Source organism: Aythya fuligula, chromosome 1 (assembly GCF_009819795.1).
Source record: "Aythya fuligula isolate bAytFul2 chromosome 1, bAytFul2.pri, whole genome shotgun sequence".
Lineage (NCBI taxonomy): Eukaryota > Metazoa > Chordata > Aves > Anseriformes > Anatidae > Aythya > Aythya fuligula.
The window spans coordinates 63,639,595-63,663,268 of NC_045559.1; the positions used below are offsets into that span (position 1 = coordinate 63,639,595).

At 43.5% G+C, this 23,674-nt stretch overlaps 2 protein-coding genes across 2 annotated transcripts in view; both read left to right on the forward strand.

Annotated features, from left to right (window-relative positions):
• Positions 1-1,042, forward strand: part of OVCH1 (ovochymase 1) — a 30,901-nt gene extending 29,859 nt beyond the window's left edge. Inside the window, exon 26 of the mRNA XM_032183569.1 lies at positions 1,008-1,042. Within this exon, the coding sequence (XP_032039460.1) occupies positions 1,008-1,042 (35 nt within the window). The remainder of the gene's footprint in view (positions 1-1,007) is intronic.
• A 1,942-nt stretch (positions 1,043-2,984) lies between these two features.
• LOC116500703 (chymotrypsin-like protease CTRL-1) lies at positions 2,985-4,720 on the forward strand. Its single transcript, XM_032205895.1, has 3 exons — positions 2,985-3,029; positions 4,207-4,340; positions 4,510-4,720. The coding sequence occupies exons 1-3, from the start codon at positions 3,005-3,007 to the stop codon at positions 4,672-4,674; spliced, it is 324 nt and encodes a 107-aa protein (XP_032061786.1). The 5' UTR covers positions 2,985-3,004; the 3' UTR covers positions 4,675-4,720.
• The last annotated feature ends 18,954 nt before the right edge of the window (positions 4,721-23,674 follow it).

Below are 23,674 nucleotides of genomic sequence, written 5' to 3' on the forward strand. Positions count from 1 at the left end.
GGTCATGTTCTGTTATTTTTTTCTCCCAGACTCATCCTCTGTGCTACCAACTTCCGAAGAAAGTAAATACTACTCGTTTCTGGTTTTCTTTCCTTTCTCATGCTAACACCTCTTGTGATCAGTGAAAGCTGGCGGTGGTGGGATTCAGCTTATTTATGCACTGTTTAATTTGCTGTTACTGGAGTCAGTTGGGAACACTTCAGTGAACTAATTTTGGAAAATGGAGACTTATTGTACAGGAAACACTTCATAAATACAGTTTTGACTTTAAAAAAAAAAGTCAGGAAATACTTCTCACCTGCAAAATGTGACTTCCCGAAAAACCTGTGAAGAACTGCTTACCCACAGCATGTTGGCCAAGGTATTAAGGTCTCAAGGTGCCAAGTCCTTGCTCAACTGGTATTAGTTAGGGTCTTTATTTTTTGATATAGTATATATGGATACCTTCTCTTTTGAGAAGCAAAGTGTTCCTAACTCTCCAATATAGACACTTCAATCCTACCACAGGGCTGTTGTGGAACCTTTGGACATGGCTGTCCAGAACAAGTCTGCTTGCTTGGTGTTGAAGCTCATCAATTCACCAACAAGGAAATAATTCCAGAGAAATGTTTTTTTTCCAGAGATGGATCCATTTACTGTGCCGGGGCCTGCAACAAGTACAGAAGAACTGGGGGAGCCCCATGAGATGCCTAAGATGTGTGAAAGCAGCGAGGCAGCCCTGCTGTCCTCGCCTTGGCTGGCCAGTCTGCAGTATGAAGGTCACCACTTCTGTGGAGGCATTCTGATTGATGAAAAATGGGTCCTGACAGCCGCACGCTGCAACTTCAGGTGGGCAACATCCTCTCACCCAAGAGTGCTAAAGGCTCATTAGCATGAAGAGCTGGTCAATTTCTAATCTATCTTGTCACTCATGGCAAATACATATGGTCTTATTGTTTTCCACATGTCTACATGCAACCTGAGCTGGTCTCCAGTAGCTTATATCTCCCTGTCTTTCATGTTGCTAGCACAGACAGTGGTGGCAGTAGAGATAGAGTATTGAGCTTTGGTGTGCACCTGGTAATTTATTTGTATGCGCAGCCCTTGGAGAACTTGACATCTGCCCTCAAAACTGCTGACACCTGTATTATGCCTGTGGCCCCCACTATGTATTTACTAGCCCCAGTTAGGCTGAGGTGCCACGTGATACTGATGAACCTTCATCTTTGTTACATGTAGAAACCTGTGGTGGTGGTGTTGGTCTTGAATGTTTCATCAAAGCATTTATACAGCCCAGATCTGTAGCCTTAATATAGGCTCTGTCCCTGTTGGGATCTGATTCCTGAGAAGGTGAGCGACTGATCCACCTCTGGACTCTGTGTTAATCGCAACTGCAGCAAGGCTTTGTAGATAGAAGTCAAACTTCTGTCAGTACAGCAGAGAAAGTAGCGGTACCTCAGCTGGGACTTCCAAAAGAATCCCTGTGATGTAAAGTTGTAAGTCTTGGAGCATGAGTGTAGCTGGCAGCAAATGTTACACATGAACTTTGGACTCCTCCAGTTGAGCTATGGAGTTTCTTAGACTGAAAATATTTGATTTTTCTTTTTCATTGTTCAGTGTTCAAATGGATGAAGTAGTCCTGGAAAAAATACACGTGTTGCCAAATGTGAAGAGTAACAGCCCTGTGCTTGTGAAAGCTGTGTGCACACACCATAACTTCAGTGGCTTCCCTTCCACAAATGACCTGGCACTCCTGGAGCTGCAGGAACCCATCAAGCCAGGTACTGCTTGGGCCCAGTACACTCAGCTGTGATGGGGTTAATAGTTACAGTAAGACTCTGACATGGGGCACAGTGTTTTGTGTGTGTGTGAGGAGGGGGGTGGGAGGGCATTTGTCTTGTTCAGGAAGGGATGCAAAGAGCAAAATGAGCAGCAAGCCTTTGGGGAGAATTGCTTCCTATCCGGCTGAAATACAGCATGAGAATTAAGAATGCTTCTGCTGTCTTCAGCAGGCTTTGAAGCAGGCTCCTCCAAGCAAAGTTGCCTGTGACTTTAAGGTGTGAGTGTAGGCTAGGTGTGATTAGGTGATCTTTGCTAGTCTCCTGTTCTAGCTGTTTCCCAACCTGTCACAGCTGTACTGTGACCATTAAAATTAATGAGTCAAAAAGAAGCATGCATGTCCCAGGGGAGCTGTGCCACACGCCCTCCCCTTCCTCCCCCGTATTTATATGCACAGCACTAATGGTACTCACCTTTCTGCCAGTAGCAAAGTAATGTACCTGAGATAGGGGCTGAAATTTGGAGAATAAGCTTATATTTTTCCTATGCCTTTTGCCTAAAATGCCTAGAAGATTCTTGTTAGAGGAATATTTTGTTAGGTTTTATATGACCAAGTGTGATACTTGGGTAGAGCTGAGAGAAGTTATTTTTCTGGTTAATATTATGTGTAGCTTGGGGCAGGACCTGGGGAAAGAAAAGGGGAGAGCGTTAAGTAGTGGGGGAATGTGATCTAGACAGAGCTGGTGCACAAAACCAGGGCATTGAATAAGGAGGCTAAATAAGTGCATGGATCTCTGTATGACATGGTGACTGTATCCACGCAAAATGCCACAGTCCCCAAGCACTGCCTGTGGGCACTGATGATGGGGCTTTGTCCCTCAGGGAGAGAGATCCTGGGGCAAACTGGCTTGAGGAAAGCCTCTTCCCCAGGTCCTGGTTCTGTGCTGTTTTGGAGGGTCTCCTTTCTCACCTTCCAGAAGCTGCCTTCAAAAGATGCTCGGTTTGACTGTGCTGTGACCTCAGATATTGGTGCTTGGAGAAGGCCAGATCTGACTCATTAAAACAGCGCTCTCAGGCATTCAGCACGTACAGCGAGGGAACATATACATTATTAAAGCCCTGCCTCATCTGTTTTGCAGTCTCGTGGTGTATCACAGGAGGGGAGGGGGAGCCAAGCAGTGAGTTAAGAGGCAAGAAAAGCAGGGGACTGACAGGGGTAAGAGCAAGAGAGCTGTTCCTGGCACTGATGGAGACCTTGCCTTCCAACACAGGTGATTCTGCAGCAGTGGCTTGCTTAGCAGGCAGTAGGGAAGAAGTAAGCCCTGATGCAAGATGCTTAACAGCAGGATGGGGAGAGAGAGGAGCTGGTGGTGGTAAGTGTGCCTTGGTCTGGTGTGAGAGCACCTATGGCCTGCTGAGGGTAGTAACAGCTGACTGGGGGCAGTGCCAGGCATGATCTGCACCCCATCCCTTCCCCAAATGTTGCTTGCAGTGTGTGAAACGATTTCCGGAGAGGAGCTGGGCTGCCTTCTCTGTCAGAAAGCAGCCACTTCTGGAAAGGCAAAACCAAGGTGGAGGCTCAGCAAAGGGGAATGAACTCATGGGAGATGAGATCACTCCCATGGTGTCTTGTATGCCTGGGGCTTCTGGCCTGTGATGCCTCCCAGTGACAGCATCTCCTTTCTCCTTGGGGATAGCTTGGTGGTAGGGGAGGAAAAACTACTTCATCTTCAGACTGAACAAGGGCTGTGCCACCCCCCCGGTTCCAAATAACAATTGACCTATCCACCAGGAGATGCAGGGAACATGTGAGTGAACACAGCCGAAGCAGCCTGTCTGCATCCTGTCCCACTGGCCCTGAGCCACAGTCTAGCACAGATAGCAGCAAGGAAGCAAGCTACCAGCTGGCTGGAGGTTAGTCTGGGAAAGCTGGCAGGGTGATGATGGACTTGGAGGTGCTGCCAGAAGGTGTGCTCATCCATGCCCTGCAAGAGTATTTTGTTCCTGGTGGTGTGCTGGCTTTGCTCTCTTTTAGGGGCTTGGGCCAACCTTTCTGGTTTGCTGGTGGCCCATGTGGAAGACAAGGGAGAGGTATAGGGCCTGTAAGGTTTTCTGTACCATGCATGCTTCCCACCAGTGACTGCCATCCTATTACAGCTCCTGGCTGATGAGCTTGATCCCCATGCCAGCTTCATGTCAACCAGCTTCAGGAGGCCAGGTTCTGAGCTGCACTGATGGCAAAAGCCAAGCTGGGTCTGGATGAATATGGGGAGAGAGAGATGTTCTTCTGAAACATATGAGAATCTGTGTGATATTGGGTGATGTTATTTGCAAGCTGGGATCTGTCCCCAAAAGTGCTCTGAATGGATACCAGGAGTGGTATTGGGGCAGTTGGTGCAGCATAACTCCTACCTAGGTAGTCAACCTGATGCTGTTGCATTTTTCCAGAGGAGGAACAGGGTTCCAGGCTACAACAAGTGGAGGTTTCTCTCCTCTCCTATGAGGCCTGTGTGAGCTACTGGGGACGAAATATTGAAAAGACCAACATCTGTGCGAGATCTGCTGGGGCAGCTTTTTGCATGGTACGTAACTGAAGGGGTGGGAGTGCTATGCTGTACTCAGATGTACATGTCCAGGCCAGGGCTCAACACCATGCCCTCCCTGAACTTACTGGCTTTGAATGCTTATGATGCTGCTGATGGGTGGTAACGTTATGCTTTCATTCTCTCCTTACTCTTTTCCTTCCCTCAGGGGGACTCTGGATGGCCACTTATCTGTGGGACCCATGGGCATTATAAGCTGGTTGGTATTGCAAGCTGGGCCAGTGACAATTGCCATCCGGAGTCACCAACAGTCTACACCAAGGTTTCTGCCTACAGAGACTGGATTTCATCAGTCACAAACCAAAAAATCTGAACACCTCAAAGCCTGTTCAAGTTTATTTGTTATTCCTCAATAAAGAGCTTGCAGAGTACATTGGGTTAATATTTGTGATTCAGGTCACCTTCCTGTAAACTTCTGGTTTGACAGCTCCGCCTTGAGTGCTCAGTTTTAGAAATCTTTCTACTGCAGCACAACTTGCGATGCCATAGCTCTGAGAATTCAGTTACATTGCCTACGCATCTCTCTGCATGCTTCTTCAGTGGTTAGGTGCATGCTTAATGTCCAGTCCTCCACACAGCTGGTACTCGTCTGTCAAAACAAAATTGGTAACCCCTGCTCATCTCAGATCATCTCAGATAACCTGATTTACCAGAGGTAAGTCATTTCTAAAATGCCATTGCCATAGCATGGATAGCTAAGATGAACTGCTTTAGCAACAGTGGTACTTCACTTCCTTTTTAGCAATCTGGAATTTGGTATGGTGGCTCATCCATTGTAAATATACCTTCAAGTTTTGGAGAGCTTGATCTGTGACAAGCTCTTAGCTTTGTCTAATATTGGAAAGGCCATGCTGACACAATTCAATTTGTGAGGAGTTGGGGTGCTTTTTTTCTTTTTTTAATGAAAGGCTTTAACTATACTTTTGGATAAACACTAAATTCTTGAGGAGGGAAGAGGGGTGGCTGACTTATCTAATTCTTTAGCTGGTAGCTTAAAAACTAGACTTGGAAGTGAAGTGTATTTGTGAATAAAGCCTACAAGCATATATCACTGAATTACAAGCCAGGAAACTTCTATTGCCTCCATCAATCTCTTCTGGTTTCAGCACTATTGTGCATGACATACAAATCTATCCTTTAAACAGAGGATAGGATGCTCTGTTCCAGTCTGCTGTATGTTAGTCTCCTTAAATATGAAAATATGAATGCAGGTGTTTCTGATAAAGCAACCTCGTGGCTGGAACCTTGGCCACCACCTACTGCCAAAATGGCTAAAGAACTACAGCCTACTCTTATACCTCATGCTATTCAAGTACAATAGTTTAATAAATTAAAAGTTGCACATGACCTTTTGACTTAGAAATATTGTCTCTGTTGCTTTAAAGAAACCCTTCTCTCTTCAGTCCCTGTCCCATGATACTTTTGGAAGGAAAACTCAGATATGCTAGCAGAAGTCAGAAAGCATCAGTCAATCTTTACAGAAATAATAGTTCCCCTGAACTAGTGGAGCTGTAAATTGCAGTATTTGTCAAGTTGTCATTGCTGATGACTGGCTTGTGTTATAACTAACTTTAAAAAAATAAATAAATAAAAATAAATTGCTCTGCCACCATGATAGTAACTATGGTGTGGGTTTTGGCTCAAAGATGTGATTTCCCCAGTGCATTTTCAGCTGTGCAAATAGAGCAGTTTAGGGCTTGTAATTCAGTGCTGTGTCGCAGACTGCAGAGGCTTTGTATTGTGAACGTGTGTGCAGCAGTGGGTGAACAACCTGCTCACTGAAACCTTTAGAGATGCAAGGGTAGGATGGGTCAGTCATCTACTGTTCTTGGTGGCAGGCAGGTAGAGAGAATGGAAACTGTTCCCAGGACTCCTGACCTGCCAGTAACTGTTCCTCATCCAAACTGAGGATGTGCTGCCTCATCCCAGGCATGGTGCTGCTCAGCCCCTGGGAGCTGGGCAGAGCTGCAGCCGGAGACCAGCCTTTGGGGTGCGCTCGTGGAGGCAGCAGGAACCATCCCCCCAGTCTGCCTTGGGGGAAATCTGTAGCTTAAATTTCCCTGGGAGGAAGGTGTTAGGAAAACTTGTGGTAATGCTGGAAAAAAAAAAAAAGACAATGTTCATTTTATTTATTTTTTTTATTTTATTGATCTATAAGTGGGCAGCCAACTACTAAGAGGGGTAATTACTGACCTGGTAAGGGAAGTGTTATTATATAAAATGTGGGCTTCTAGCGTGGAGCTAGAATTAAAATGAGCATGTAGGGCATCTGCTGTTTACACTGTCCCTCAAGATCTGCTGCTTGCTTTCCTTATGGACCATCTGTTTGATGCAGAGGCATCTGGTAAGAGAAGAGGGAGTCTCCAGTCCACTGAGGTACAGCACTGCCTACAGCGAAGTTTTCCCTCCAGCTTTCAACAAGCAAGTCTGACTCTCATTTTGTAAATTTACTCATGGGGGAAAAGAGAGCTTCAGAACCATGAATTTCTTGTGCTTGCACCTTTTGAAAGGAGAGAGATACTAAAGAGAAAGGGATGCATGGGTGGGGAAAGTGGAATTGCATAATTAGTGACAAGTATTTCCTGACAGCATAATTTCCTGAAAGCATAGATCCTAGCAAGCTCTTTTCTCTAGTTCTACACTGACTTTTTTGCATTTAAACAGGGCAAAATAAGTGTACTCACCAGCTGTAACTTGTGTGCTTTGACTATGCTGCCAGCACAGGTGTTCAAAATCAGAAGGCAAGTTCTCCTCCAACAGCCCATCAGTGCAATTCATGCCAACCTGGCTTTCTCTGGACTCTGGGGCTTGTATTTCAAGGTTTAGAGGAAGAAGGAAGGAAGGCTCCTGCTTGGCATTGCACTCAAGCATGTCTAGCTATTTTTCATGGCACAAGAAACAGAACTGTGAAATCTCAAATAGTCTTGTTAGTTTTCTTCAGTAGCCATGAACACAACATGGCCTGATGTTTCTAGAATTGCTCGACCATTAGCAGTTACTGAATGAAGTTGATTCTCTTATCAAAAAGGCATATTCTGCTTAATTGCAACAGAGATATTATGCTGCTTCCCGGTCTTGCTTTGTGTTTTTTCTCTTCCCTTAGAAGTAGTTCATCATGAAACTGCAAGCTGCTGATTGAATAAACATTTTCTTTTCATTTCAGTAAGTGCTGGTTTAAGATGAGGGGCATGAATTTTTTTTATTTTTTTTTTTTATTTTTTTTTTTTCAAAAGAAAAAAGTGTTTTGATTACTTTTCTCTCAGAATAGCTTGTGCTTAATGTTGGGGCTCAGATTTCTTCCTTTTAATGCTCCAAGTAGCATGCCTTATTTGTATACAGGCCGAAAGCCCTCTGGGAAGAATCTGCAACATTTGACATAGCTGAAACTTACTGCTGATCTGCTTTTGAGTTTGTATGTCCTTGAAGAAAAGTAGACGAGATGCTGCTTTTCCTTCCTCTGAACTGTCTGGAAGCTGTTTTAGCATATATGTTTCCTTGCAAGAGCCAGTTCTGTGTGTGTGTGTTTTTCTTTGGATACACAGTGAGTGCACCCACACACAAATAAGGATGAGCTGCTATTTTTCCTCTCAAGACGCACAGGATTGAATCCATGCTTGCTGTACTCCTTGCTCTCCCTGTGTTTAGTAGAGCCATTTATATAATTGCTGCCTTTCTCATTAAAGTGCACAAGCTGAAAGTTTGACATAAGACAGCCAACACTTTTAATTGCCTTTGGTTTGACTAGCTGTGGCATACCTCTTTGAACGCAGCTGACTGGTGAGAAAGTCTGGGAGAGAAATGATGCACTTCTTATTTATGCTTTTTCTTTGGCAAAATTGCTCTGTGAATTTTTATCGCCTAATGGTTTCTCTGACACACTTTAAAACTCTTTAGCGCTCACCAAGAGACTATTTTATGGGAGGCTTGGCCCTGTAAACCATTTCTGTGATCTGGGAAGTGCTATCCTTCCTTTGCAGAGCAATCCATTTTGAAATTAGCTGGGCCTGCCTGCTCAAGAGGAACTTACAGTTGCTTGGCTGCTACTCCTGAATGGACCCATTAAATGCCCTATTTCTGTGAAAAGCAGCAAAAATCTATTGCTGACTAGCAGATCCTGAAATTCATGTGTATCAAGGGGAGCATAAATAGTTTGATTTCTTTGAGAGAGAATAGTGGTCTCTGGCTTAATAAATACTAACTTCTAACCAGTCTATTGAAAAGGATGATGGTAAAAGGGGGAAATCTGCTGGGACTTCAGCAAAGCGTGTGGGATCTGGCTTCTCTTGTAGTCAAAATGCCTGTTGAAATTGGCTGTGAGTATTGATATGGCTAATTGACTTATCCCGTGTTTAGCTATGCTGATCCTTGTTGTACTCTTGTGTGGTTTTAAAGCATGGTCTAAGGCTCCAGATCTTGTCTCTTCCTTGTCTCAGGTACCTGGTAGAAACATTGTCACCCTGTATCATCCCCACTGATGTATAAGGAAGTCTGTGGTAATTTATGAGATATTTAGGCTGCCAGCTCTGACTAACAAGGTTGAGTTGTGCTAGATTTAAGTGCTTCACATTTCCTCTTGGAAATCAGTGTGCTGTGGGTAGGTGTCTGCTCGCTACGACAAATTGTAGTGGACAGCTCCTGGCGAGTGATGTGCTGCTTCCCACTGCATTCAGATAAATGTTTCCAGTGTGGCCCCTAAGCTGTATATAACTTCTATTTGTGTATGAGATTTAGTACCCAAAGGGGGATGGGACAGAGAGGTCATCACAGGGTATGGTGGGTGATCTTGGAGGTTAGAACTGAGGAGCGTGTGCTATAAGCAGAGAACAGGACCTGAACCGTGTACATGTGATGCCAGGAGCAAGCCCTGCTTTAAAATCATGAGTGTCCATGTTTATGTTTGCAAAGAGGAGCAGAAGAGGAGGAAGTGGAAGTCTCATTTTGGAGTGGCAAATCCCTAGCACTTAGATCAGAGAGTAGAAATGGATCCTGAGTGAAGACTTGCAGTTCATCAGTGAAGACAGTCAATTACAGGTGCCCCAGGGTCCCTAACCACTGCCAAGTCCTCCCTTTCTTGCACTGATTATGAGGAGGAATCCTAGTTAATGGCAAGCACAGATCATGTTGAAACCAGGCTTCAGATCTCCATGACAAAGAGCTACCCCAAATGCTAATGTCAGCAAAAGCATACGTTGTAGCTCCCTGGAGATCTGAACAGGGGAGACCTGAATTGAAATACCTATCTAGTCCTGCTGGAGAGGAGTCTAGGGAGTGCTGGGTGCTTTGTTTAGCTACTAGAGCCTTTCATAGTGGTGGGGCAGGAGAAAGGATGCACCCCGCTGGCTTGCAAGAGGTGAAGCAGAGCTGACTTGTTAAAGGATGCAACAGACTCAATTATACCATCTATTTCTGCTACTAGAAAACCATGATTTAGTTGCTTGAGGGTTTTTCGTGTCTGCCTCTGTTTTTATTAAGCTCATTTTTCTTTATCCTTGATCTGTGACAGCTGAAACAGCCTTCCTGAGAGAGATGAGGCGTGTGTGCACGCACATGGCAAGGGGCTGGGGAATAACTGTAGGGCCAGCTTGTTGTGTAAAGGATGCTGTACAGTGTAGGTTCAACACAGCTTACCCTTGTCCTGCAGTTCCTGTACAAGGCTGTGGGTCGAAACAGCCCCCATATTTTATTTCTTAATTTTTTATTTTTCTCAGCTATTCCATGCTGCTTGAGTGAAGGCAAGTGAGCTGCAGGCTTCTGTAAAGCTTAGATTTTTAGTTCAATTTCCCAGAGGTATGGGCAACAGCAAACTTCCCCTTATGGGTGGGTGTCACACTGATAATACACAGGGCGCAGGCTCTACGCAGCTACGTGGCTGTGCCTCCAGAGAACAGAGGGAAGCTCTGCCCCTTCTCGCTGCCCTTTTCCACCTGGTGAAACCTGCTCCTCATTTCTAGATGCTGCTGGACACTGAGAGGGAAAAGGGGTTTTTAGGGCTGCATGGGGTACTGTATGCATAGCAATACAGTTTGACCTGCTGACAGTGACAGGTGCTTAGGCTTCTGCGTGGATTTGGGTAGGCGCAGGTGGGTGCCTACTGTATTATTTCCAGGAATATCGCACCTCATTTTGAAGATGCGTACGCCACTGTGTGATAAACGCTAGTGGCCTAAGCATTTCTTAGTTAATCTTTAGACTTCACCCGGCTGCTTTCTCACTTGCCTCCTCTGCTGCCACCACGTGGACATGGCTCTGCGTTCATCTGAAGTTTACATCAAACTTTAAGGATGTGCTCCGTCCTTGGTTGTGTCACACCTCTGAACTGTGCCACACAACACACGTTTCTTCATTTGCTGTGAAATGCAGCTGGGAGGAACTTTTGACCCATTAAAACAACAAAGCAAGGACCGAGAGAGACTCTTCGTCATTTTTCTATTGAAAGATTTCCAAAGGGTATGCATTTTTCACACTCTAGAAAAGGTTTTTATCTGAGTAACTGAATGTGCAGAGCAAGTTGCAAATCTCAGGCAGCAGTTTCACAGACATCTCAGTCAGGATCCAGGCTCAAGCCTGAGCAAGATTTTTCCAAAGGGCCAGTTACGAGGCAATTATATGCAGGAGAAACTGTCGCTGAGGGTTGATTGACTGGCTTTTACGTGCCATACATTCGGTTCTGAAAATTGCACTTGGGACTCTACACCATTTATGCGCTCCTGGAAATGCTATTTTGTGACCAGAACTCTATTAAAAGTGCCAGCGTGGACTTCTGGAGGAGAAGAGGGACTAATGAACATGTCTGGTGCAGCTCATACAGCTTTACTTCAGAATAGCGTTGGTGCAGCAGTGCAGCCTGTGTCCTATTCATGCTGGGGCCAGAACCAAGTGAGTAACAGTATTTGAACTCAGACACAGACAGGGATGGTCTAATTTTAGATCAAATTATAATTTATTTTCCTATTTTTTTCCATCGATAGCACTCATCATTAAATTTATCATTTATAAGCTGTTGCTATGTAGCCAGGGTGAAAAATAACATCCCAAAACACAGCATATAAATGTAGCTGCTAGAACTGGGGGGCAGACCCAGGCTAAAATTACTTGTTTTAGTATTATGTATAACGTGAATGAAACACTTAGCAAGTCCTTACTTTGCCTTGCAATAGGGTAGCAGAAGGCTAGAGAACAGCGGAGAGATGGTGAAAGCAACAGGCATTTTAGGGCATGAGGGGGATCTTGCTACCCTCCCCATTCAGTCCAGGACACAGTTCGGGGTAGTTGCTGGGAGGAAACTTTCTCCTCGCTTTCTATCAGAGAACATCCTTGTAAAAGGACAGAGGGGTTGTATTTGATCACTTCACAACCTTGCTAGGGGGGAAAAAAACTAATGAGGCAGGCTTTAATGCATCAAATGCAATTCTAGGTGTAGGGAAACCTGTGCTGAGTCCACTTGTCCACAATGATAACTCAACTGTCAGCAAGGATTACAGCTGGATTCACTCCTTGAGATTAGCCACCTAGCAGGTTGTTCCACGTGGCTAGAGTGCCTGAAGAATGACTAAAACTCCTGTGGTTTTATCTATTATCATAGCTCTGATGAGCAAGGGTTTGGCCCTGAGGCTGCCAAGTCCTGGTGCCAATATGAAAGAGAATTGATATTCAGCCTTCAGAAAATCACGAATGACTTTCTTTCCATTTTCTCTCTCTTTCCTCCCTCTACTGGCCAACAGAATAAAATCATAAAGTTTCTCTTGGTCTCCTGAGACACCCTAATCTAGAGTTCAGCAAAACTTCCAACTCTGACTCATCTTGAGAATTAGGATCATCGAAAATTGGTGCATTGAAAGCCTACTAGAGGTTTACTTGCTGTTCTAGGGCTAACCTTTGTTGTAGCTCTGGACTAGCATCTGGCACAGAAGTGCTCTAAAAAGGTCGATGCTCACTGCTGCCTCAGGCAGAAGTCTCCCTGAGAGCTAGCCTGGTTGGTCTGGCTGCCTGGGGTCAGGCTGACCGTGATCACTGCAGAATTACTGAGGTGTGAAAGCATCTCTGGAGGTTTCCAGAACAAGCTCTTGCTCAGAGTTGGGTCACCTGGAACAGGTTGCCAAGGGGAGAGTCCAGTCAGGTTTGAGTATCTCCAAGGGTGGAGACTCCATGACTCCTCTGGTCAGCCTGTGCCAGTGTCCAACCACCCTCATAATAAATAAGTAAGTAAGTTTTTCTTACTTCTAAGTAGAATTTCTTGTATTTCAGCCCATTTTTTTCTTATCGTTCCAATGCAAGAAGAGCCTGGCTCTGTCTTCTTTACTACCTCTTATGAGATATTTATACACATGGATAAGAGCCTGTTGATCCTTCTTTCTCCTAGCATGTACTGGTACATGGGGTTGTTCCTCCTCAAGTGCAGGACTCTGCACTTTGCCTTGCTGAGGTTCCTGTCAGCCGATTTCTCAAGCCCAGCCTGACAAGGTCCTTCTGGATGGCAGCACAACCCTCTGGTGTATCAACCACTCCTCCCAGGTTCGAATGCCTCCTCACGCAGGTCATTAGTGATGATGTTAAACAGTACCAGCCCCACTGTCAGCCCCTGGGGACACTGCTATGGATTGGCCTCCAGCTGGAGGGGGAAAACAAACAAATAATCCTGCATCTATTTTAGAAGCTGCGTGTTGTCCCAGGTAGTGCTCAGATCGAGGAAAAAGAAAATGAGCTTGCTGTTGGTTTCTGTAAGTGAGATGAGGCGCTTTAACAGAACCGTGTGATAGGGATGGAGCCTGCTGAGTGACAAACAGCTCCGTGGCTTCCCATCTGAGAGGAAGCTGGCTGAGGGATAAATCTTCCAACCCAGCTAGTGTGGGAGACATTGATGAGCTCTTTCACTGGCTGTTTTCCTCAGATCTTGAGATTTCATTATGTAATGCATTCATGATAACAGTGCTTGGTTCTCTTGGAAACAAGCCGCAGCCTGTGCTAGATGTGTCCATCTCTGCAACCTGTATTATATCTGTTCCCTTGATAAAACTTATTTTGGACTAGAGAAGTCACTGTTTGTGGGAATACAACCTGCGTCATTCTGTTCCTTCTAGAAGCTTTTGAGGATGCGAACAGCAAATGCTGCAAATATGCAGCACCGGAGTTAAATGCTTTTACGCCCTGGAGTCTGAGATTAAGTGTTGCCTTTCCCTCCTATATTACCTACTGGTTTATATTTTCTAAAAAGCAATTTCTGAGTATGAAATGAGATGATATAGCAACAAACACTTTTTAAATCTACTTCTGCTGAAAGAAAACCTGTCCAGCTACATTAAAAGAAATATGACCCTCTTAAACCCGCTCATCCCCTCCCTCCCCCGATGGAAGAAAGCTATATTCTGTTCTGCCTTAGACAATTTAGGAGCAGCCATCTCAGAAGCAGCTTTCGCTGTCTTAAAAGGAAGCATACTTTTGACAAAGCCCCTAAAAAATATAGGACCCTTGTAAAAAAGCATGTGTAATAGAAGATATTGTCTAAAAAACGACTGATGGAATAATGGGAGATATACTGGACTAAAGCTAAATTTTGCTGTCGTTTTGATTACTGGAGCCTCTATGCATAGATTTTTCTTTCTCTTTCCTGGTCTTCATGGGAGTTATTTGGAACAGGTGTGTTTTAGATTTAGTGCACTCTTTAGACCTGTGGTGAGAGAAGCCATCTTTAACCATCCCTTTCACCCTCAGGAGAGCTCTTCGTCTTTCTTCCCAGCTTATTCTAAGTTTTTAATTTGTGGCAGACTGGATGTTTTCACAGCGTTGTTTCTGTGAGGCTTACAAATATCCTCTGTGTTGGGTTAATATGTGTTTTTCTACAAGACTTCTTAAAATCTTCTGTATAGCAGATTCACTCCCTTACTGAAAATGGTTTTGAAAACACACCCTGCAACATCTTTGGCAGTGTTTTATATGGTTGTTTTAACAGAGCAGTTAGAAGTCTCCACATCTTTCTTCCCCCTAGGGGCAGTTTGTCAAAGAGTAACCCTTCCTCCATAGATCACAAAGAATCCCATGTTCTAAGGAAAAATATTCCCTCCAGGCAACACAATTGTTTGGGATCTCCATAATTTTCACCATCACAATACTTACTAGTCTAAGTATTTTTTAAAATTTCTTCAGAGGTTTTGGGAGATACAGTTCGATCATCACCTTGCCAAAATAACAATGAAATAGTTCTAGCCTGGAATTACTGCAGTGACATGGTGCCAGTAGGATGTTCACTCACAGGAATAAAATGTGAATGGTTGTAAGCAGCAGTAACAAACCCATTGGCTTTTTATGTCCTGGGTAAGTATGCAATGCAAATGACCTCTAAAGCACTGCCATTCTTCATGGCCTGCTTATGGCTACAAGAAGTTGAATGGCTTGGACATGTCTGCAGAAAGAGGGATAAAAAGGATGTTGCAATGTATTGGTGCCCATTGGATAATGTGGTGAAAAATGTCTGAATGCTACACAAAGCTTTTGGGTTAGTTTATATCCAAGCACCTCATCCATCAGGGCTAGCTTGGAAGTTATGGGCCACCATGATAAAATTCAGAACAGCAATACCTGGAGGACTAAATGAAAGCCATGTCCACACAGTCTATCTATTTCCTACCCAAATAAGAGATCTGGAAAAATAGTGCTTTCTGTCATAGGGCCGGTGTGTTTCCATTACACTGGTTTCCCAAGGGACCCCAAGGTGTAACTAACTGTCCATTGGTGTTTTGTGGGAATACCCAGGTGCTTTGCTGGGAAGAGTGATGGAAACCTCCCTGTTACATATTTTTTTCCAGAAAGTATGTGTGCAGACATGGGAAATAGCCTCCCATGTGAGGGATTTAGGAAGCCATTCCCATCAATTGAACAACAAACACTTTCTTCTCCCTTCTCTGTTTTTAGAGGTGCAACTCTTCCAGTCCAGCAAACATCAATCAGTTTGTCACGAGTGCTTCATGATTCTTTGAGGTAAAAATAACAAAGAATGACCCCACCCTTGTAGTCTTTTGTTTGATAAGTGATTCCCCGTGACAGGTTAATGCTTTCAGTCACCGTGAAAATGTCATCAATGAACAGCCATCCATAAACTTGCTTGATAGTTCCTTGGGTTTAGATACTTTCAGATGGTTCTTTTTCTTAAAAAGACAGAGCATCTTTTTCTTTAGAAAACTTCCTATAAATAGTTTCCCAAACCTTCCGGGAGTACACCATAGTCACAACCTCAGGGCTGTAGTATGCATTTCTGTGAGAGCTGCAGTTAGCACGTCAAAGCAGCAGAAAGTGTGGTGGGTTGTAAAATACCTTGCATCTCAGATTGTAAAGTGCTGTTAAATTGCTTTACAACATCAGCTTTAACTTCATTACTGGCAGCAAAGTAGTGAAGAAGGTGTCTGAGGACTTGTTTAAATTTCTTTTTTTTTATCCTAATGGAACCGTAATTTACAGACATGCAAAAATGAGGCCTGCCTAAGTAGTAGCAACTTAGTTTTCCAGCTTCTCATTTAGCTGAAGACCTAATTTCAGGCATACTTACACCAAGCTGCTAGCACTGCTGTGATGTTCTGAGAACTGCCCAGCCTCATCTGAAGCAGTAATTCTGTTTCTCCTCAAATTTATTTCTGCCGTCAAGGGACGGAGCATGTGCATCTCACTGTGAGTGCCCTGCTCCTGCCTGGCATTTTTCAAGACCTTAGCTTGTTTTTGGTTTCTTGGAAAAGAGCACTTGCCCCTCCAGCAATATCAGGTTTGTAATACATTTTCTTCACAGCAACACATTTAACCTTTCTGAGAACTATTGCTATAATATATGGCGCTTTTCAAATATACAGTAAAAATCACCCAATAAAACATGATCTATTTACCACGTGTAGAAGCCCAATAGTTTACAACAGATTTTTACTCTCTAGTTATCCAGAACTATTCTCATCAGGGCAAGAATTGCACTACGTTGCGTAAATCAAATGTAGGGACCTATGTTTACTAACATACGTTATGAAAGGCACCATTGACATCTCACTGCCGAGATTCAGGAGATTCTGCCCTTCTTGGAGATGTGTGATACAGGTTTTTTTCCAGTCACCAGGAATCTCGTTGAGCTCCAGAACCTTTGATGATGTGGCCTCATAGACGTTTTTGTTAGAGTGGCCTCATAAAAATATCGGCCACCTCCATTCTTGTCCTGGGAAGCTGATCCTCCTTTTCTCCTCTTTTGCCTATTTGCTGCCTCCATTTTAGTTGCTTTCTATTTAAACTACTTTTGTCTTTTTTTCCCATTTTTTTTTCCCTCCTGCATCCTCACAATTATCCTCTCTAATTTCTGTTATTCTCTCTCTCTCTTTTGTTTCTATTTTCATTGTCCTTCCCTTAGGTGGAAGATGACATCCAACCATTCAAAAAAGAACTCCTACAGAGAAGTCAGATTTTAAGCTTTCACACAGATTTTTTTCCTCACACCAGGCACTACATTCAGATACTTGCTCTTATTCTTATACATGATCCCTCCTCTTCTCTGAGGATCTCTAAGATGAAAAGATGCTTAAGCAAACAGGCATCCACCTGAGTACCACTAACCTGGGCTTATCTCTCCTCATCATACTTCTTTTTTAATGGAAACCTGCTGGCTTCCCCAGGAGTTACTGTCCAAACAAGCACAGAACAGCCCTTTAGAGAGGTGATTTCTCTTTTTTTTTTACATACAAATTCATTACTGCATCATACTTGTAAGAAAATAGTTTTTCTTATGCCTTTCTTGTCTGCAAAGCACTCTTCACATTTTTAAACTTCAATTAAAAAAAAAAAAAAAAAAGTAACTCTGAAACCGAAGTAATAAAATGAAATTATCTTGATTTGGTAATGTTAAGGGACATACTCAAATTACATGGAATCTGATCTTGAAAGACTAATCACAGTGTGAACATTTAGGGAGATCACTTGAAGACAGATTAACCAAGGAAGGTGAGAGAGGGTGTATGTTTAGATGGTTTGAGGAACATCATCACAGGGGAGCATCGGCTCATTCACAATGCTTCCAGTCTGAAAGGGTGACAGGGATTTTCTTAAGGCTGGCTGCTCTCAGGGCAGGTTTAGGGGATCCACACACAACCACAATTTTCTTGTGGCATACCCGTACAAAAGCAGCATGACCTCTGAGGCTATCTAAGGACCTCTAAGGTTGCCTTTGAGCTTCTTCCATTCTCTTGCCCAAATGGCAGAAATCAGAGTCCTAAAAGGAGCTCTCAGACTCCGTGGGCTGTCAGGCCAGCCCAGTGGTGGGTAAGGTGATGAAAAGTCAACATTAAATTTTTTCTCACCTGTAAGCCAGTTCACCTCCATTATCTCAGGATGCAGTCAGCTTTATGCCTGGCCAGGAAAAACAACCGAGGATATCTGTACTTTCAAACCTTATCAGCAGTTTCCCCTAATTTATTACAATAAATTGCTGAGGGAGGAAAAGAACAGGATTTACCTGCATACACATAAATAACATACCTGCTACTAACTTTTTCAGACCTCTGAAAGTTTGGCTTTTTTCCCCTTTCTATATCTCTCCCCATCCATTATGTGAAATCTGCCTCATCTCTTTCAGCATTGGTGCTGGTGTCTAGACTCTTTCATATTTCTTTACAACAGCATTGTTTTCCCTCACACTGCAGTTATTTCTTTTAACTTCTCTACTGCAGAGAAGAAAGTGGCTTTCATTTGGACAGAAGTCCAGCACTGAGACATCCAGGAGCTCCTAATCTTTAGGAGAACCTATTTTTTTGGGGGGTTTTCTCTGGTTTCATCTAAAAAATTGCACCCTTAAAAAAAGCACTGCTCTTGCATGGATGAAACTCATGCAAATGTACATCTCCATCCCACAGCACCGAGAGTCCATAAATAAATTAGAGACTACATGAGTGTATATCTATCACCTCAGACAGTCCACTCTTCACTGGGCTTCAGTGACGGACATGTGGACACCTCCAGAAGGCATGGGGTGTCCCTGCTGCAAGAGGAGGACCTGCATTCACCTTATGTTAACCCACTCCCAGACCTATATGTTGTTCTCATTCAGTGCAATGCAAAGACAGGGTAGGAATAAGTGCATTTTGGCCACAGTAGGACACTGCTATATAGCTGGGCTTGGCATAGCAGTGCATGTGGTAGCTGGGCACAGAACTGCTGGAAGAGCACCTGGGGATGGGCTTGTCCTGCTGGGTGTGAGAGCATAGTTGAGATGCCTGAACCCCCAGAGTCTTTTGGGATCCCTGTGCAGATGTTACAGTTGTGAACTTAATCATGGGTGGTGATGAAGTGCCTTGGCCAGGCTCCCAGAGGAGCTGAATGTGTTGTGTGCGCCCCTGCCTAAGACCAGGATGAACAGGGTGCAGACTCTAATTGGGATTCCAGGAATGCATTTGAAGAGTCTATCCTTGCACAGCCAGGATGGCAGATTGAGGCAAAATGAAATTGATTTTGGTTTAAAAGGGCTGTGAAGGAAGATATGAGTAAATATGGAGAAAAATAATCTAAAATTGATTAGAAAGGAACCATTACCCAGCAGGCAGTAAGCTGTTGTAGATAGTCCATTGAATAACTAAAAAGAAAATGAGATTGCTCTGGTATGTATAAATAAGAATCAGAACATTGCACTCCTGCCATGGTATTTTTTGCTTCAGTCCACGCATTGCTCTTTTGTGGTCTAAGATTATATACTGCCATGAAAGGCTATAGATGCACCCTATAACTTTGAGAAAATTCTGTAATTTTACATTCCAGTCATTACTGTGCTTCAAATAATAAAGAAAATATACCATGGTAAAAGAATGACAGTGCTATGTGCTAAGAAAACTTTTCAGGTGTGGAGGAAAACCATTTCATATTATGCACATGAAATAAAATCCCTAATGTTCCCAGCACTGGTTGTAGGGGCAACATGGAGGACTTTATAAAAGCTCTTATAAAACCTGATACTAAAATAATTGCAATAATTGAATTAATAGTAATGTAAGGCACCTCTGACTGCATGGTCCCAACAGGAACCTTAATTCCTCTATTACGTTTGAAAAGATCTATAATAATAGCAGAGAAAATCACTGTACTAACAGTAGGATTGAATCTAGCTATATGAAATGGGAGTAAAGCACACCCAAATTCCTAACAAGGCATTAATTGGGCACAGGTCAAGTTGTGAATAGAAATGAAATATCACCGTTGGAGTGCACTGAACTGGAGACTACTCTATGAAAAAAAAAGGGGATTTGGGGAAATTTTAGAAGGTATAGACTAATGAACCTTAAATTTTCTCTAAACAGAAAATCAATTGCAAAGAAGCTCACAATTGCAGGGAAAGGCTTGGTTCTTGTCATGAATCCTATCAAAGCTGCCTTTGGACAGTGCAGAAAAAGCTCATGTCCCAGCTCAGAGAAAAAGATGAAGGGAACTCCCTCGGTAAGCAATTGGTCTTGCTTTATATGATCTCAGAATAGTACAGTCAGAATGTGGGGTACATCTGGTCTGTGGCAAGTCTGCCATCCAGCTGTGTCTTCTGCTTTGCAAAAGCAAAAAAAAAAAAAAAAAAAAAAAAAGGATTAGGATTGGTAGCAATCAGAAGGAGTCATGCCAAAGCTCACTTTAGAAATGCAGCAGAGGTGGTGCACTCTGAGAGCTGCGTGCAAGCAGGACGTGCATGAAGCTGCCTCGCAGATACCAGACTGAAGGAAAGAAGCTGGATTTCACACTTGATGCTGGCAATCTGTCTGTGTACTTGCAATATTGGGAACATGAAACTGTACCAGTATTTTTAATTATACAGATGGGACTTACTGAATATATCAGTTTGAAGACTACAGAGAGGCTCCTGGTATCACAGACATCAAGTTACTCTACACATTTTGACTGCAATTTTAGACCTGTACGGTGGCCTTTGAACCTTTACCCGTGTGTTCAGGGCAGTTCTAGTTCCAAGTTCAACCCTGGTGCTGTACAAAAAGCACATCCTCCACGTTAATGAGAAAATTAAATGGTTCATTCCACTTTGTCCTTGAGAATTCATGGGGGCTGTATTACAAAATATACCTGTAAACTCCTTAGGCTTATGGATTAGTTCCGAGACAGTAAAGTAAGTAATTTCATTAAGCTATGTGCGAGACTTAATTAAGTATTTTAGGAGCAAGATCCTAACTGCTAGTTTAACCATTCACCTTGATAAAATTCAGATTTAAAATACCATGGAGGATCTTGGAAAATTGTTCACAGAATTCACAGATGGGGAAGTGCTTCTAGGCTGCTCTTCCTGACGAGCAGGAGACTGAGTTTATTCTTGCATCCAGCTGTGATAATACCTACGCATCAAATAATTGTATTGATATCAACTGCTCCATGTGTCAACTATATAGCAGACCTGTAACACCACGTAGAATGATTGTTTTTTGGGATAATGGTCTGGGAAAAGCAAAGCTTGAGATAGCACCTCCCTTTCCCAAAGGGTGGGTACAGTGCAGCGTTAGTTTGGACCTGGCTGGTTAGAGAGTGACCCAAGAGGGTAAGAGAGTGACCCACCTTGTCCCTATATAAAGCCAATGGCTGCAGGAAGATCAGACTGCAGGACTGGATGTCACTACAAGCAGCTGGCAGTGTGGGTGGAGAGGCAATGCTTTCTGTCTTTTGGGATTCTTTTCTCTTGTGAGACCTGAGGTTTTCCTTCAGTTGTCTGTCTGAAAATTCTGTGATTTTACACAAGAGCTTGAGTCGGTTGCAAGGGGCTTCTGCAATCTGGGACCTCTCTGGGGCTGCGGCAGAGCCCTGATCTACCCTTTCCTGCCTCTGCAGGGCTTCTTTTTCCCCTCTAATATTCCATTTTTGCCCGTCCTCTGGCAGTGCTTCTCCTCCACTCCTTTCTCACTTTCTCACTGCAGTACTTAGGTCTGATCCCTGGACTTTAATTTCTTGCTGGTGCCAGGGATGAAAAGAGTAAGTGGGCCGTGAAGAAGATGACATTGCCTCCTTTGGAGGAGCAGTGAGAACAGGTCTGAGCAAGCCAGCCCAGATATATACTTGCCCTGCTCATATATTCCATGTTGTATATTTAGTTTGTTATAGCTGCTGGAAACAAAGAGCCAATATTAGGTTTGAAAACATGACATATAAGATAAAGGAAACCAGAAATACAATGCATATAAATATGAGAAAAGGGAATTGCTCGCTCTCGAAAATGTGGAATAAATTTGCAGAGGCACAAGTAAAAGATGAGAGATTGTAAAAAGGCATTAAGGTTGTCACTGCAAAGGAGTTGGGGAATTACACAGCAAGCTCACATTACCAATTCAAACCAGGGTTTGCTGTGAAGAATGGCCTGGTCTTTGGAGGTAACAATAGCAGTGCAAAGTGCAGTGAAATCTGATATTCTTTGGAGAATTCAGCGGGCTCGTGTGGGTATGGAAAATGCAAATGGAAAGTATAAGGTATGTACAAGTAGCAGCTTCATAAAAACTCGGAGATAAAGGAAGTTGTAAGAATGAGCTGTTTGTTCAAAATATCGACCTGGAAAAGAATAGAACTCGTGCTGATAGATCAGGGCAAATAACAACCATGGTCTGAAGCAAGTGTAGATATATTTAGGCTTTGCTTTGCTGGCAGAGACTACACTGCAGAGTCAGATCACCATTCGCCTTTCCCCGCGGCTGTGCTATGGGGAATTTAGCATTAGTATATGTTGTAATGCCCAGTGCATCTGCGTTTGCCATGTGGGGAGCAGTGGAAGGGGCTGAATGACTGACCATGGCTCAAAGGATGGGATTTTCAACCATTTGCAAGGGGTGACAAGGGAGGATTCAACCCTGTAACATCTAGTCCCACATATCCTGTACGGAAAGGTCTACTGAAAAATGGAATTAAGATACTTGAGATTTATTTAAAAAGCTACCAGATCTAAAAGAGAGTGCCTTTAAAACACGGTCAATCTCCCTTTATTTCAAGAGGCGGTTGAGAAGCAGGCTTAATAGTATAGGTATAGTATAGATATAGCTCATCTGGGTGCCTGTAAATACAGATGAAGCTGTGCAAGAGTCACACTAGTTCATGGGGAACAAAGGTATTAAATGCAAAGAGACACAGTCTGCATACAGAACGAGGCTTTGTGGACTCACAGAGCTCTGCCTGCCAAGGAGATTGCTTCTTACACCTTCAGAGTACAAGCTCCTGAAGGATGGGCTTTTGGGAGCCAAGAAGATGAAGATGAAACCTGCAGATGTAGTGTCTGAAAAAAAAAAAAAAAACGACTTTGAGAGTGGGCAGAAGAAGTAGGAGCTCCTGAAAGACATTTTGCATGCTGTTAAGGCAGCTAATGCCATTTTGTTTTTAGTTTGCGTAAGAACCATAACAGGAAGACAAATAAACAAACACAGCAACAACAAAATAAGGAAGATGGACGTGTAACACATGCTATTATTAAAAGGATTAAGGTGAGATTAAGGTGAGAGGATTGGATTTAAGAGGAACTGGGGCAGAGAGGCCTGTTCTGGTACCTATACTTTGCTTGCCTTCTGTATGATACACTTGCATTAACTTTTCCTGCTGCAAACCCTACTGAAATTGCATTTTGAACTTTGATGGTTGGATGCTCTTAGTCTGGGATTTTTATTTTTTATTTTTAAACTTTAGTTCAAGCATTTAAAGAACAGCTGAAAGTAACTTTGCAAGTGTTTACAAGCCTGTATCTTCCCACCTGTGCCATTCTCACTAACGCATCTCTATCCCCAGTGGTGCTCTCTGGCACAAGCAACACCTCGGCAGAGCTCCTGCCCTTCTGGGTGGAGGATAACAGCTCCCAGGTGTCCGTCCCAGCAGATGTGGGACTGACTGACTGCAAGGCCCCATTCCTCTGGCTGGAGTTTCACCATGCTCACGAGCTCACAGCCCACTGCCCTGGGCATTTATTTGGGAGAAAAGCAGTGATGTCCATGTGTACCAGGCTGTATTTCCAGGAAACACACTTGGACAATACCTGTTTGATACTGCTGAGAGATGAATTCCATGGCCACTGTGTTGTACCAGAGCATATGGGGATTAATAGGGTTTTTGATGTGTTATTTGTGAGCTCCAGTGGATTGTTAACCTCCCTGTCCTGTCTTGTGTCTCCTCTTCCCTTTCTTTGGAGTGGTTATGTTGTAGGGTGTATCACAACCATTTGGGGCCTCAGAAACCCTTTCCTGACAGCTGAAGGTTGGTTGTAAGCTTTTCTTAGGACAGATGCACCTCACAGGTGTAAACACTAAAAGAAATGATCTCTTTTCCCTCTACCCTGCCCTAATCTTCCACTTCATGTTTTT